This window comes from Lytechinus variegatus, chromosome 2, assembly GCF_018143015.1.
Source record: "Lytechinus variegatus isolate NC3 chromosome 2, Lvar_3.0, whole genome shotgun sequence".
Taxonomy (NCBI): Eukaryota; Metazoa; Echinodermata; class Echinoidea; order Temnopleuroida; family Toxopneustidae; genus Lytechinus; species Lytechinus variegatus.
Genome location: NC_054741.1, coordinates 28,807,429 through 28,824,722, shown reverse-complemented (window position 1 = coordinate 28,824,722; position 17,294 = coordinate 28,807,429). Strand labels below are relative to the sequence as shown.

The 17,294-nt window shown below is 33.9% G+C and overlaps 3 protein-coding genes across 5 annotated transcripts in view; 1 reads left to right on the top strand and 2 right to left on the bottom strand.

The window, feature by feature from the left end:
• The window catches only part of LOC121407766 (conserved oligomeric Golgi complex subunit 4-like), a 40,038-nt gene extending 36,835 nt beyond the window's left edge, over positions 1-3,203 (bottom strand). The window contains exon 1 of the mRNA XM_041598962.1: positions 3,069-3,203. Coding sequence (XP_041454896.1) covers positions 3,069-3,170 — 102 coding nt within the window. The 5' untranslated portion in view covers positions 3,171-3,203. The remainder of the gene's footprint in view (positions 1-3,068) is intronic.
• Positions 3,204-5,122: 1,919 nt separating this feature from the next.
• Positions 5,123-9,226, top strand: LOC121409426. Its single transcript, XM_041601361.1, has 3 exons — positions 5,123-5,426; positions 6,926-6,979; positions 8,293-9,226. The coding sequence occupies exons 2-3, from the start codon at positions 6,943-6,945 to the stop codon at positions 8,721-8,723; spliced, it is 468 nt and encodes a 155-aa protein (XP_041457295.1). The 5' UTR covers positions 5,123-5,426; positions 6,926-6,942; the 3' UTR covers positions 8,724-9,226.
• Positions 9,227-15,593: 6,367 nt separating this feature from the next.
• LOC121407764 (ankyrin repeat domain-containing protein 12-like) overlaps positions 15,594-17,294 on the bottom strand; it is a 46,562-nt gene continuing 44,861 nt past the window's right edge. For all 3 annotated transcript variants that reach the window (XM_041598960.1, XM_041598959.1, XM_041598961.1), the window contains exons 11-12: positions 16,894-16,989; positions 15,594-16,472 (exon numbers count right to left, since the gene is read on the bottom strand). In XM_041598960.1, coding sequence (XP_041454894.1) covers positions 16,293-16,472; positions 16,894-16,989 — 276 coding nt within the window. In that variant the 3' untranslated portion in view covers positions 15,594-16,292. The remainder of the gene's footprint in view (positions 16,473-16,893; positions 16,990-17,294) is intronic.

Here is a 17,294-nt window from a genome sequence, read left to right as displayed (position 1 = left end):
CGTTTTCCTTCGTCCTTTAATTCTACCACTACAAGAATTTCCTCCCAGCTTAAATTACCGGTAGAAATAAAACCAAACATCTCCTTACAATTATCCCAAACCAGACAAGCATATTCACATTCCAAAAAAAGATGGCGATATGTTTCCTCCTCTTTTTTACAATAACAACAAAGGTTATTTTGTGAGATTTTAAAACGGAACAAGTGATGATTTGTGTAAGCAATGCAGTGTAACATTTTAAACTGAAATTCTCTTAATCTACTGTTCAGAGTACATTGTCTTGGTCTCATAAAAATGTGTTCAAAATACATTTCTTAATCGATTAAAAAAAGACTGACCAAAAATCTAAATGAACTTCCACACATAAAAAGAATTAAAACGAATGATATACATCTTATTCGCTATATCACAAAAAAAAACACTGAAAACAAATAAATCCTATAATTAATAATACATTAATTAATCAATTAAAAATAAATTAGATGAACTTCCACAAATAAAAAGAATTAAAAAAACGAATGATACCTCTGATTCTCTACATTACAAAAGAAGAAAAAATGAAAACAAATAAAATATAAATCCTATAATTAATAATACATTTATTAATCAATAAAAAAAAATAGATGTACTTCCACAAATAAAAATGATTAAAAACAAATTATACTTCTGACTCTCTATATCACAAAAGAAAAAAAACACTGTAGTTAAAATAGATTGATAAATAAAAAATTGAATGAATAATGGATAAATGTAAATGCATTTATTAATCAACATAAACACATTAATTAATCAATTAAAATAGATTGAAATAAATAAACTCCCGCACATAAAATGATTAAAGATGAATGATACCTCTGACTCTATATCACAAAAGAAAATAAAACATTGAAAACGAATAAATTAAATGATCAATGAATATGATATATTAATAAAATAGATTGATAAATAAATAAATGAAATTTCACGCACAGATATAATTAAAAACGAATGATACCTCTGACTCTCTACATCAAAAAAGAAAAAATGAAAACAAATAGATTAAATGAAAAAATATGAATACATTATTAATCAATATAAATACATAGATAATCAATTAAAATATATTGAAATAAATAAACTCCCGCACATAAAATAATTAAAGATGAATGATACCTCTGACTCTCTATATCACAAAAAAATAAAACATTGACAACAAATAATTTAAATAATTAATGAATATATATTAATCAATTAAAATAGATTTAAGAACTGAACTTCCGTACATAAAAATAACTTCTAAAGACGAATGATACCTCTGACTCTATATCACAAAAAATAAAAACACACTGAAAACAAATAGATTAAATGAAAAAATATGAATACATTATTTAAAATAGATTGATAAATGAAAAATTAAATGAACGATGGATCAATATAAATACATAGAAAATCAATTAAAATAGATTGAAATAAATGAACTTCCGCAAATAAAAATAATTAAACACGACCTCTAACTCTCTCCATATTTATAACACAAAAGAAAAACTGAACACAAATAAATTAAATGATTAATGAATACATTAATTAATCAATTAAAAATAAATTAGATGAACTTCCACGAAGAATTAAAAAGCGAATGATACCTCTGACTCTCTATATCACAAAAGAAAATAAAACATTGAAAACAAATTAAATGCTTAATGAATATATATTAATATACTAATCAATTAAAATAGATTGATAAATAAATAAATGAAATTTCACGCACAGATATAATTAAAAACGAATGATACCTCTGACTCTCTACATCACAAAAGAAAAAAATGAAACCTAATAGTTAAATGAAAAAATATAAATACATTATTAATCAATATAAATACATAGATAATCAATAAAAAAAACTGAAATAAATGAACTTCCGCATAAAAAAAATAAAAACGACCTCTGACTCTCTCCATATATATATAACACAAAAGAAAAAAAACACTGAACACAAACAAATTAAATGACTAATGAATACATTAATTAATCAATACAAATAGATCACAAAAGAAAAAACACTGAATTAAATGATTAATGAATACATTAATTAATCAATACAAATAGATCACAAAATAGAAAAAACACTAAACACAAATAAATTAAATGATTAATGAATACATTAATCAATACAAATAGTTAATGAATGAATAATGAAAAACTATATTCACACATAGGTAAATCGACAGATAGATTTCTGAAGAAGTAAATTGGAGCCCCCCCCCCTAAACTGGCACCGCCCATGATATCATTTCCTTGTTTATTTGCAAAACAAATTAGAGAGGGGGGAGGGGGCGCCGCCCGTCATAATTCTCATCGACCACCGCCCGGGGAAACAAGCCCCACGACCACATTATTTTCCACTATATAGCAGTGTAAGGGGCCTCGATAACGAGTATACTATATAGCCGTCATCCGAGCCCCACGCACGTGCGAATGCTGGGATAAGCACATTGGACGGGGCCTGTTTCGCGACTATCTTAGGATGCAAGCTTAATATATACTCGTGATATAGGCCCCGCTACTGTGTTGGAGTGTCTGCAGTGCCGTAGCGCGGGGCCTATATAACGGTTATAGTACTATACTCGTGAAACAGGCCCCGCGCACGGACATTCCAAGCCGTTCAATACAGCAGCGGGGCCTATATCACGAGTATATATAGTGAGCTGAAGTTAGCAACCTAGATATTGAGGTAGTATAATCGATTACAAGTGTTTCTCGAGCGGGGCCTATATCACGATTTTGCCCAAAAATGACATGTATCTTATTCGTAATTTCTTTTAAATGTATCGCCGTTTTGCGGCATCAAATCGACAGCACCCGCCTCTCATTAAAATCACAGGCAAAACGCCCGGACTCCGCAGCATGCAGCAGCAGCATGCCGCGGCACCAGCGGCGGAGCTACTTCCCAGGCCCCGGCCAGGGAATGTTGGCCGATGCGTTGGCGAAATCAAAAAACTAAAACTCGCATTTGAAGTTCCATACAATAACTTGAAGACACACAAACATTTTATTAAATTCACACTTCTCACAGTCATGACAGTTCTCACCTCTTCCTTTGAGAGTTTCACCAGAGCAGTTTGGATTTCACTTATTTCTGTCAAATTTTCGACTGATCCTCCAACTCTTTCAGAGGACGTGGCGGCCGCCATCTTGGGATGAAAAGCGCACTCAGCGATGATGATCCAGCGCGGGAGAGAGACCTTGTTGGGATGGGCCCAATGTAGTACTATGGTTGGGCCATCCTGTTCGTATTTTCGAGGTTTTTTTTCTTTCTTGACTTTGTTTTTGTTTTGTTAATGTTTTTAATATTCTATTCCTATGTGCGACCCCTTTATATGTGAAAAACTAATTCTGGGGGTGCCACGCCGCCTTTTTAGGGCTTATCTATTTATTGTACGGTATGTTTTTGGAAATATACCTGTCAATATTACATTTCAGAAGATGACAAAAAAATAATAATATTGGTTGGTACTCTGCAGTCTCCACTTTAAGATGATACCAAAAGAAAAAAATATAAATAATATTATTCCGAAGTTTAATTTTACAGATATATCCAATGGTGTAGCTTTTATACGAAGTGAGGTGACATGAGGGGGGAAGTGCAAGGATAGTGAAAAGTAAATAAAAAAAATTAAATGTGAAAAGAAGAAAAGTGAGTGGTAAGTGGAGAGTAAATATAAGGGGGTTAAATATGGTATAACAGTTAAAAGTGCTAATTGCAAAGCGAAAAAGCGAGAGTAAATTATGAAAAGTTGAAAAAAGTGCAGTGTGTAAAGCGAAAATGAAGAGGTAGAAAACAAAGAGTGACCGTTTGAAGAAGAAAAAAAAGGAAAAGGGGGAAAGAGGGGATTTAAAAGGGTAAAAAGGTTTCAAAGAAAAATTAAGTGAAGAGTGACAAATGTCTAGCGAAAACATGTAAACAGCAAAAAACAAAATGAAAAAGCAAAACAAAATTATCAATAAAAATAAATAAGAAATAACTATTTAAAAATGATAAACGGAAGAAGTTAAAATTAAAAAAATAAACACAAGGGTTTTTTTAAGCTCGGACAAGGAAGATTAAAGCGCAAAGAAGCGAAGGAAATGATACTATCTCAAATGTAAAGATTAATAATAAAGTGAAAAGTGATAAAAGCAAATTAATAAAAGTGAAGCCGTAAAAGTAAAAAGAGTATTACAAATAAAAAGTGTTAGGTGACAGGAAAGTGTGAGGTACAACTCAAATGAGCAGAAATGTACAAAATTATATTACAACAGTAAATAGCAAAGGCAAAATTAAAAAAAACGTGTATTTAATGAAAAGCAAAAAGTAAAGCGTGAAAAAGTAAAAGTTAAGTGTGAAACGTATATAAAGTGAAAAGTCACAATTAAGTGAAGGGTGAGTGCAACATGAAAATTGAAAAAAAAATGAAAGAATAAAGAGTGGGGAGTAAAAAGTTGAAAGGAAAAGAATGAAAATGGTAAAGAGGAAAATAAAGTGTGAACATTAAATACTAAAAAAAAGTGTAAGATTCAAAGGGAATTGCGAGAAACAAAAATGAAGGTAAAAAGCGAGTAGTGAAAATCCAAAGGAAACAAAAAAGGTATAATTGAAAACTAAAAAAAATTAATAAAAAGTGACATACGGTACTGTATACGAAAGATGAAGGGTTAAAAGGAAAAGGGAAGAGAAAAGGGGAAAGGAAAGTGGAAAAGTGAAAAATTATATTAAAAAAATAAAACTGAAAAGTTAAAAAGTACAAGTAAAAATCGTAAAAACAAGTGAACAGTGAAAAGTTAAAGTTTAAAAGTGAAATTTAGAATGTGAAATGTAAACAGTGAAAACTACAAATTCAGTGTAAGAATTTACAACTGAAAGCTAGCAGTTAAAAGTGAATATCTAAATATTCTGCTATTATACCCTTTATCGTCAATCGCATATACTTTTTTCCCCTTTTCCTCTCCTGCACAACAGATCTCGTCAGTTTATGGTTATTTTATGTCATGGGTTGTTTGCTCTGTACCATCTAACCTCAACCTTTTCTATTGAAACTCCAGCCCGTGTACGGATCGATGAATAAATACAACTCCAGTATACTTTTGAAGTTATCAGAATAGGTATGCAATACACCTCTGTGCAGTCTTGTATACGTCTCTCCACTCTCTGAAATCAATATGCTGTCAGCCATTCTAGTTTAATAGTTGAAAGCTGATAGGCCTATCTTACAGAAGCAATTCGATGATGTTTTCATGGTTATGATGAGGTGAAACATTATATAAACCAGGAGGTTATTTTAAACAAGGGAAACTTGTGAACCCGTCTGCAAAACTAAAATAGCAGAGCCCAGACAGAACTGCAAACACTTCACCAGGACTTGGTTCAATCAAAAGTTAATTTTTTATTCAGTGTTCCAGTATAGTGAAGGGTAAGTATAAATATATCCTGCACTTGATTCTTTTTGTAAAGATATAGAGTCTGTAATTTTTCTGCTCTTATATACTATATATTCTTAAGTAGTAAACTATCAATAACATTTTCTCTCCCCAGACACATAGGGGTACACCCCTCCCAACTTATGGGCATAATTACACCTTCCATTACTTGATATACAAGAGACATGTTGATTAGAATCTTATGCGAGTTGATATGTTGTTTTGGTGTGTGCGTGTGGAGGGGGGGGGGGGAGGCAATGAAACATTTCCGAGATATATAGTTTTTATTAATTAGATTGTTGATTCTTCCCATGCACGTTTTTTTTTTCTTACTCATGTATGTTTTAATACCACCTTTTACTGTTAACTACAGAGTTGAATACTTGCTATCACTATATATATATATTATTCTTTCATTGCTGTACGCAGTGAGTGGGGTCCTGACCCCCCCCCCAAAAAAAAAAAAGAGAGAACATTTTCAGGGGGCAAAATGATTGTTTTATTACATTTTCGATCAGAGGCGTCGATCATGGGGGGGGCAGGGGGGGCGATCGCCCCACCAATGAAAATATTGGGGGGGCAAACATATCGTTTTGCCCCCCCAATAATTCCGTATGTGCAAAAAATAAAATAAGATTGTAATGTTACACAGAAATCAGCAAGCGAGACTGAGATACACAACTCATTCTTTATTTAAAATCGTGCTTAAAATGTCCGATTTTCAGATTGGAATATATAAAAATTTTCAGCTCGCGCTTCGCGCTCGCATCATTTCTATAGCAAAATCCTTATTTTTCATGATTAAATAGATGAACAGAATGACCCGTTTTCAGTTTTAAACCCCAAAAGAATTCCCGCTTCGATTTGCAATAATCTTTTGTTGGATCTTATTTTATTTATCTTGTTCTTTATTAAAAACTCAATATTTTCAGATCGAAATATCAAAATTTTCAGCTCACGCTTCGCGCTCGCATCCATTGTTTGGTTTTTAGATACCCATCTTAATCATTGGTACCAAAAATGCTTAGACTATCAAGCCTTCAGGTCTCAGCTCGGTCTTGACACTCGCATTATCTGTGTAGTGAGACATGTATTCTCATGAATTACTACAAACAGTCCTAAACAGGCATCTTTTTTCTGTTATCAGGTCAGTATATCAAAAAATTTCAGCTCGCGCTTCGCGCTCGCATTAATTTGTTGCTGAAATATGTGTCTCTATCTCATGAGTCATATATACATATATATATATATATATATATATATATATATATATATATATATATATATATATATATATATATATATATATATATATATATATATATATATATATATGCATATATGTATGTATGTATAAATATATTGCCTTTGCCGTTTTGCCTTTGGAAAGTTGATGATTTTCGCCCCCCCAATCTGAAAAATAGATCGACGCCCCTGTTTTCGATGTATTTTCAATGAGTTTGAATTTCTTTTATTTCCTCTTTTGATAAAGATCCCGAAACAATCACGATGACGACGAACATTTCAACAGAAGCTATGATGACAAGTAAGAATGATTTTCATTAGTTTAGTGGTACTTTTCGAGTATAAGCTTTTGATATGATTCATTTCACATATAGGCCCATTTCCCAAGTTATGGAGGTCGTAATTACTAAAACACAATTCATACCACCATTTACCTTTTTGTTAAAAGTATGTAATGAGGATTGACAAGTAATGAAGTTCACGGATGTGTCGTGCCTGCCGGAAAACCAAATTACAGTTATCTCCAAAATAATGCCGAAGTTTTATGGGAATAGGAAATATAAATGCTGAGAACTATTCAACTTGACTTTTGGGTTTCCTTTGTTATCGAAGCATTTTGACGAGCAAGAGGCCACATTATTTTGGTTCCCCTCCCCTCCCTGAATAAAGAAGGAAAGGGGGGACGGGGGTGTAATAACAATGAAGTGTTCTATTATACGTGCTTTATTCTGACAGAATAGCACTCTGCTAATACCAAAGCTGCATCTTCTATTATTTCATTAACGATCATGAAGAATGATTATGCAATGGTAGCTCAAAACATATTCATAAACTATTAAAGGGATGTCCGGGTTGAAAGTATGATTAGCTTAATAAATAGAGTAGAAGTCACTAAAATGCCGATAATTTCATCAAAAATCGGATAACAAATAACAAAGTTAATGAATTTGAAAGTTAAGCAATATTTTGTGAAAACAGTAGTCATGAATATTCATTAGGTGGGCTGATGATGTCACATCTCCACTTGTTCTTTAGTATTTTATTATATGAAATTAGGTTTATTAATTTTTTTTCCTCCAAGAACTAGAAAAATTGGACTGACAGTTGATTTAGTGCATTATATATTTATTGCTGCAACTTATTTCATTATAAGGGAGACATATTATTCACATAAGCATGAAATAATGAAAAAAATCTGATTTTATGTATTGTCATAGAAAATGGAAAGTGGAGATGTGATATCATCAGCCCACCTAATAAATATTCATGACGACTGTTTACATAAAATATTGCTAAACTTAAAACTTCAATAACTTCAATATTATCTGTAATCCGATTTTGATAAGATTTTCGGCTTTTTACTCTATGTATTAGGATATAAATATTTTCAGCCCGGACCATCCCTTGAATGTCTTGACAACAGAGATTTATTTATAAATGAAAACTATAAGTAAAATTATTTCCCCGGCTTTTTTTCCTTTTGTAGACCTAAATTATATTTTATTAATATTGTTTTACACTTAATCAAGGATGTTTTATAAAATTACATTTCTTTTGTATAGGCATATTCCAAATGATTCCTATTATTCTTTTCATAATTTGTTTGAAATACAGCACTGACGACAATGGAAGCTGAAGGCGAAGTCATCTTCAATTTCACAGGCCTTTGGATCTCGATCGGAGTTCTTGGATTCTTCGTCGTCGTCGTCGTCCTCTACGGCCTTATCATCGCTGCGTCTGGTAAATTAAAACTCCCGCAGAGAGCCGAAGACAAGGAGCCACTCTCCCCGGACCATCGCGACAACGACGTCGAAAACGGTAACAAGAAAACATCACTGAGAACCACAGCGGGGGCAAAGGGCAGCCAAGAAGCGGAGAACGCAATGGTTGCCGATGAGCCACCATCGTATGACAAAGCAGTGCTTGGTGCATCGTCGGGCCAGGAGGCAGCAACAAACACGGACAATAGAAAGCTTGTTGATGGCACAGACGTCACGGTAGAAGTTTACGAACAGAAAGTTGATACTGCCGACGAAATGGCATAAGGGTTTATTCTAACAACTGAAACTGAAATAAATTAGGCCGATTTGCAAATCAATTAATTAATCGTTGAAGCGATCAGATAATCATACTGAACAGAGTCATGTAATGATAATTTAAGAAAAAAAAATCATATTTTGTTATGATATGCCTCCATTTATAGATGAGGACAACGTATTTAGCAACATCGGAGATGTCGTATTCTCTAAAGATATTGCATAATCATCACGTGCAAGTCAAAATAATTCTAGTTTGTTTTGGGAGTTCTGTTTTGAATTAATACTGCTGCTATGTCATATGCACAGGTGACATAGTAACGATGTACATAATCATATTATAAAGGGCTGCCACGTGACATTGGGCCTGTATGTCATTAAAACTGGCAATTATGATAATGTCACGTCATTATGGTAACTATCAGGGCTCAGCAATCAGAATAGGGGTTTCCCAAATTATCACAATCATTTTTTATGAATTGGGTCCTGAACCTCATCATATATATATATATATATATATATATATATATATATATGTATATTGTATGTATGTATGTGAAATTAAATCATAACTTAGGTAAGTTTATTGTAAAGTAATTAAATGTAATTAAAAGTAAGTGACAGTAATTGAAGTCAATTACATTTTTTTCAATTACAATTACAATTACTTTTCCTTTCAAAATTTCAAATACAAAAAATTTACTAAAAATATGTAATCAATTACATAATTGATCACTTACCTTGTAATCGAGCCCAACCTGATTCCACGTGATTTTATTAAACATTTTATACAAGAGGGCCAGTTTTCATGAAACTATGCATTTTGTGAGGAATGGCTTAGAAACGGCTTGAACAAGGAGACCCAAATAAAGTAGATGTCCATTTTCTTTCATTTGGAACAATAGAAATGTATCAAAGTACAATGGCTGTTTCAATTATGGTGGACAATAATTATTTTGACAGGACACATCTCATCTGCATTATATGGTTGAATTATACAGACATTCAAGCTAGCTCTCCATATTCATCCAGTCCATAAAATATTAAGCCAAACAAAATTTTTATAAAGCATCAATAAGTTATGTTTGGATGTCTTTTGAAATCAAGTATAGCAAATATATTAGTTAAAGTATGTAAATAATAGTTTAGTTTCTATAAAGAATACAAGATGATATTAAAAATTATACTTATAATGAAATTGCATGTTCTAGAGGATTGTGATGTATAATTTGATTATAGTCTGTCATTTACAAAATTCATTCTTATATTACATTTGTTTTATATTTTTCTATATAAAAGTCAAATATTTTATTTTTGAGAGCTCTAAAAAAGGGGGAGTTCCACCCAAGATGACATTATGCATTACCTAGAGTTATTCCTTGGTTTAACTTCCAGGGGTACATAAGTTAACATTTTTATGAAAAATTATGTAAATAAGAAAAATTAAAGTTAATGTTATTATGACATCTTATTTTTATGCATAAATAATTGCTTCCATGGTTTCATTAAAGGTCAGATTTGCTGATCAAACATTGTTTTATTAATTTCCCTTAGTTCCGTTTGATTTTATTTGAATTTTCACTGTTTCATTGATCAATCTCATTCATTTGTTGTTCTTGGCTTGGCCATTATAAGATTTGTATTTCCAATTTACACTCTTTTCAATATAAATATCACTCATTTGTTGCTCTTGATTTGGCCATTATAAGATTTGAATGTCCAATTTCCACTCTTTTCTCCTACCCATACCTCCTTCTACCCCCCCCCATCTATTCTTTCTCTCTGCCACCCCTCTTTCTCTTTCCCTTTCCCCTTCTCACCCATCATCTTTTTGCCCCATCTCTGCCATCCAACTCATCCACCCCTCCCTCAGACCATCTCGTTTTCTTCTCCCTTCTTTCTAATCTCGAGGCGATTAACCCCCCCCAAAAAAAAAATAAATAAATAAAAAAAACATATAGACACACACAAATTAAAAAAAGCAGAAAGAATTATATCACTTTTTTCTACATTTTATTCATGAGAAAAATTTCCAACAAGAAACTTGTTATCAACTTTGCTGCCGCCATAGAGTGTCCACTGTCAATCACATTACGTAAGATGAGAATACAGTGGGTTTTACAAGTCAACTTGTTATACACATCAAATATAACCACTGATTTTTTTGTTAATTGATTGTTGATAATTGACTACATCTGCACACAAAGGCACAAATGGGTGCAAAGAACTAGTACACATATTGAAGTAACAAAGATTAGGACTATGAATAGGGTCAATCCATTTTTGTCTTCATGTATGTAGCCAAGAGAATTCTGAGTTCATGTGAACATATGTGTTTATACTAGAGTGGCATAAAATAATCCATTTAATTAACAGATGACAACTGTGTACAATGTGAGCTGAAATTCCGATTGATATGAGATATCGCATGATGTTGTAGTTTAATAGCTTGAAATGAATACCCTCCTGTGTTTAGTATTTGATACACTTTGTAATTTGTAACTGTGTAAAATCAAAGAAAATAAATTAAATAATCTGTATTCAAAGCTGATGACCAAAAATCTGTACTTTAAACTAGTCTTAATAATTATCAAATTGAACCTATATGTTATAATTTATCATGAGGGATGGTATAGTTGCACGACTGAACTATTAATAGCATGTTAATGGTATCTTTGAAATTTATTTTCAGTTGAAATCTTGATCTATCATTCTTTATACATAAAGATACTTTATATATTTAGGGGTACCATAGGGGTATGTACTACTACTGATCAAAGTTTGTTTAAATAATGGTATCTTTGAAATTCATTTTCAGTTACAATCCTAATCTGTGCTGTTACCCCCTCCCTATCTATTATTTTCTTTAATTCTTTAACTTCAAATCAAGACTCAGAACAAAAAGCAATATCAAACAATACAGACAAAATACTAGTGGAACACGGAGGACAATCATTCACTCATAAACTTTAAAATTTAACATCAAATAGTGTCAAACTCAGTAACAAGGTGAAAACTAACAACAAACTTTCAAATTTTGTTTTTGCAGAAGAGAAAATTCAACATGTTAATGAACGCATACCAAAAGGTGATTGCTGAAGCAAAACACAGAACATTGATGAACCGGTATTAAAACTAATTTTAAACGCAGTGAACAAATGGTAATTTTGAGTCAGCCAAAAATGAAAAGGGTAATCTAATTAACTAACATTTCAAACATTACTGAAATAATGCCAACTTTTGTTTTTAGAAATTAAAGTGAGTTATCTTATCCAAGCCATTCAAACTGCCAACTTGACAAATTGATCCAAACTCGTGTGTAAATCAACAACGCTTCAAATTCCAATGCAAATTTTAATTTGAAATAATGATGTAATATTTCAAATCTCAAATAATTGGTATATTTGCAGTCTGAAATGGACAGTCTAGCATTTCTATGGCCATCTTGCTACCTGATTTCTGAATGCCTTTCATATATATGTATGGAAATCTGAAGGTGAGACCATCTGGTCATTACATTCCATGTAGCACTATAAAACCCTATCATTATGGAACCTTTTGATTTGTGATCAAGATGAAAAAAAGAGGGATTTCATCTTTCACTATGTTGAATATATTGTTAGATAACCTTCATAAAACATTCTTACTAGATATTAGGAATGGTTACCATGGCTATAGAACAGTAAATGGTGCAGCCTCTAACATGGATGTTCACAAAGTTGACTCGCAATGCAGCTAAATGACTACATTAATCTTACTGAAAGGTGAAAGTTATAGACACTGACCACTCTATTAATGTTTAGCATTGTCTATACTGATGTATAACACTGGTTTAGGATTTAATACACATTGCATTTGACCTCAAAGGGCTAACTTCATGATAAGATTGAACTTCTGTAGTTTACGCATGAGCTACGATAGTTGATGCCATACACAAGTCGGCAATATTATATGAAATGTCAAGCCGAGAGGATACCCTCACTTAACTGATCACTGAATACACGACAGACAGTACAATATAGAAACACAAGATATCACATTAGCATAGATGCTCTCCATTCTCCTCCTCTCTCCAACAAATCAGAGAGGACTCTTTGATTGAGCCACAGGCCAATAAGGTATACCCGGACTGCTCATCACACCGGAGAGAATTTTTCATAGTGACGAAAAAAATAAAGATATGTACAGCTTCAGTTCCGTTATGTACAGGAGATAATATATTTACAACGCTGGCTTTGTACTGACAGAATGATGGTTGACCTCACTCTCAGGAGTACAAACCAAAATCAATAAACTTCAAAATGGAAACGTTTAGCCATGGCTGCGTCAAAGAGGCTACTTTTGATGCATCCATGCGCTAATGGCCCCAATCCCTCCCAGTCTTCATTTCTTAACACTTACTTACAATGAGCCACCACGGCCTCAGAACCCGTTCAAAACTGCAAGGAGCTCTAGAACTAGAAGCAGTGCTCTCAGAGTCGACCACACAGAGAAAAGTAAAAGTCAAAACTTGTACATTCAGAGATGCTAACTGATAGCTCAAAAAAATCCTGAAAACCCAGGCCGGGGGTCCAGGGGCCCGCCCAGGGCCCCTGGCGGGGTCAAGGGCGCGCGGGCGAAGCCCCCTGAAGCTGGAACGTTTTCTTATTCTTTAGAGGGCTGAAATCATTAATCTACAGTAGTACATAACAAATAATTAATGACATAATAAACTTCATATCATAGGCAAGAAAGGTGCTCAAAAAAAAAAAATCATGTAACCCGTACTCATTACGGTACGGGTTAACCTGCTGCGGGTTAATATGCTGCGGCCAATGGGTGCGACTCGGGACGGGTGTATGTAGCAGCTGGGGTGCCCTTTTTCACTCACTGTACTCATCAACAAGACAATCCTATACTATTGAAAATCCATAAATCACAATTTCTATCAAAATGATGGATAGTTCACACATATGAATTGATGAATACGCACCAGAGAACACATATTTCATGGTAGCAAATAGGTTTTCAGCTGAAATCCCGCGGCAGACAACCAATCACTCACGCAGCAGCAGGCAATTGCAGCCACACCGGGCCGTGCTTCGAGCGGTTCTACCGGGCGATCGCCCGACTGGGATAGCGCTGACACCCGTATCCCTGCAGGGTATAGGGCCGCGTTTGCAACTGCTACAATGTATTGCTCGCGCGTACCGTGCAAGTACAGTACCAGCTAAACTTCATGCTGCGCACAACGCTAATAATTTTCCGTCTGCGCAAATTGGCCATCCAAAATTGAAATTGCGCTCTCCGTAGCGAACTCCGTGACAAGATTTGGAGGGGAAATTTTTTACGGATTTCACTTTGACAATCGATTTTTTTTCCGGAATATTTTTCAGCAAAGGAAAAAATCCGGAATTCCGGAAAAATCCGGAAAATTAGCAACTCTGTACATTGATAAGAATTAAAATTTAAGACCAGATAATTACTGCGTATCTGACAGGTCCTGTGCGGAACTTCTGTCTTCATGTGTGCATAATACAAATTTGAATTGCATAAAGCAGTTTAATCCAAGCGGGGTAGGATCTTTTGGTAGTTTCATAATCAAACATTTTAGACATAGCCAGCATATATGTTGTAATCGACGTAACATTACCACTCAAGAGAGACAAACAGGTTTTGTCCATGTGTGGTCGGAGTAACTATTGTTCAATAGACCAACGATACAGTTACCTATAAAACTCTGACCTCTGTTGGTCCTTGACTCCCGTAATACTAATACAACATTCTATCACTTTTCTTATAGAATCTCATGACACTTGTGAATATTTCCACACTATTAGTAAAAACTGATGCAGATATTGCATTAAAGGGCATGTTGTATGGCGATAAACAAATGAATATATCTCAAACAATGCCCCCAAAATATACAAGAGTTGTATCATTACAAACATACCTTATTTTTTTTAAATCTAAAGTCAGCTGCTTGATATTCTTAACCATATTCATGAATAAAAATGCACTAATGGGACTGAGCAGAAAATATTACACTTAAAATAAATGTATGAAGAATGATATAGGGAGGGATCGGGAAACAGATATAGCCTCTCATTCATCAACTGACAACAATAAATTTAGATGTGACAATGTTTGTAGACATCCAACACAATGGTCTTTCACAAAACTGTCATAAGTCTATCTTCTTGGAAATCCTAAAGAAAAGCGTGTTTTAGAGTATTGACCTTACAAGGAAAATGGATTACAATTTGATGAAAAGCAATGGAAATCCCTGTAAAATACTTCTTAGGTATCAGTTATTTATTCTGTACCATCCAATTAGATTGATCACAAAACATTACATTTCTGTGACAGATTCTGCACATTTCGGTCCAGTATTAGGAGATAATCATTTTACCAGATGAGGAAAGAAAAAAACCCCAACATAACAATTATACATTGATTGGTCGTATAAATTCATTCCACTCAATTTGACTGACATCACTAGATAGATTGGGACGTTGTGGTTAAGACCTTGTCTTTCAATCTGAGGGACTCGGGTTCAATTCCCAGCCATGGTGTGTTTTCCTTCATCAAGAAACTTACCCACCATGTGCTGCACTCAACCCAGGTGAAGTAAATGGGTACTGGCAGGAAGTAATTACTCAAAAGCTGTGAGCACCAGGATCGGTAAACTAGCTTAGCCAGGGTAATATAGGAGTGCCTTGAGCACCTCACAAGGTGGATATATGCGCTTTATATATCCTATATTATTACAATTACATGATATAGGTATTAAATTCTCCACGAAAGATAACACTTCGCCATCTTTTACATTTACACGCAATTCAATGGCATATAAAGAACTCATGACAGGTTTGTGAAGCTAGTCTATAATTGTCAACCTCAAAATATTTGGCTTTAACATTACCTACAGTCAGTGATTTAAGTACAACAGGAACGTGCAACATAAAACTAAACAATCAAAATTTACAATTGATTACAATTTCTGTACATGGACTGCCATAGACTAATGACATAATTCATTGTACAGTTGATTGTATCTTTTTATGTTACAGGGCCCTGGTACTTCAAAAGGGAACAAGTCCCTCAGGCTCAAACTACCCCTAAAGGTATAGAAATAAAATAGTTGTCATGATGGAAGAGGCCAAACAATTTGCTCAAACAGAACAATTTTGAATAATGGGTCTCTGACAGCGCCAGGTTCAAATGATGTCAATCCAGTTATTTTGCTGCATGAAGTCCCGTAACAAGTATTAGTTTTGGTGGATACTATGCAACCACACAATCTTTGAATCAATGTATGCTCGTTATGGTGACCCATGAGATATTAGGTTTATAATGAAATGTCCACATTGGTTTACTGTGTTGTCAAGCTGGAAAGAAAAGATGGCAGTAGACCTCAACGGTGAACCATCCTCTCGTTACAAGTGGCTGGTGACATTGTTGGGCCCACCCATGATCCTATATTGAGAAAAGTAATTCTAGTGATGCGATACGATAAAGCCTGCTTGGGATCGGCAGCCCTGGATACCTCGAACATGCCCATAGACCATTAATGGTTTGGGTGAAGCGATTGGGACGTCACGCAGGCAACAGGTCAAAGTCTCTGTTGACTTCCACAATGGGTACATGGCTTGAGTGGACCTGAGGAGGGCTCTTGGAATCCCATTGCTTGAGTTCTTGAAGCTTGAGTTCCCATTCTAGTTTCTGAATGGCGTAGAGTGAAGCTGCCTCATGCTGATGACGCTGTAAAAGCTCCTCCTGTTTGGGAGACAATTGGAAAAAAAAATTGTGAACAAAAATTACTCAGTGCAAAAACACAAAAAAAATTTGCCAGATGTATTCACTAAAAATTGTTGATCACTGACTAAATACCTATACACATAAGGAAATTAAAAATGGTAAATATAACTATTATGAACTATTTAACTCTATAAAAATTGTATATTTATTATATATAAGGACTAACAAGTAAGGAAGATATTCCCAGGAACAAAAAGAAATTATTATTCTCCAATGATGGTGTAAATATCGTCCTTATGATCATTAAAGTACCCTGAAAGGGCCAGACTTTTTTTTCGTACATATCAACTAATAGCACCACAAAATAGAGCTGTGACCACAAAATTGCTGCACTAATTCATGCAGAGTCTCCACTGTACTAAAATATTATGGTATTTACCTTGAGTTTTTCATATTTTTCATCCACGTCTTGTAACCAAGAGATAAACTGACGTCCATTGAACCTCTGCCTGATATTGCCCTTCTCCTCCAGAGGCTACAAGGAATTGAAAAGAAAAAAAGTGAAAATATGTAAATGATAATAAATAGCTATTCCCTTGTATCCTCCCCTTCTACAATGAAATGTCAGTACAAAATTATCATTCAGTAAATGCAGTTTGGATATCCTCTGACCTCATCAAATTTTCCACATCATGTCATATTTCTGCTTTCATTTGGCCATCTGAAGATTTTCCAACAAATTCAACTATTTACTGAAACAAAACTTCCCAAGTTTACTGGATCCTTTCAGAAGTTGTAACGATCCCACACCTTAATAACCAAGCAGTTTGTCATGAAGAT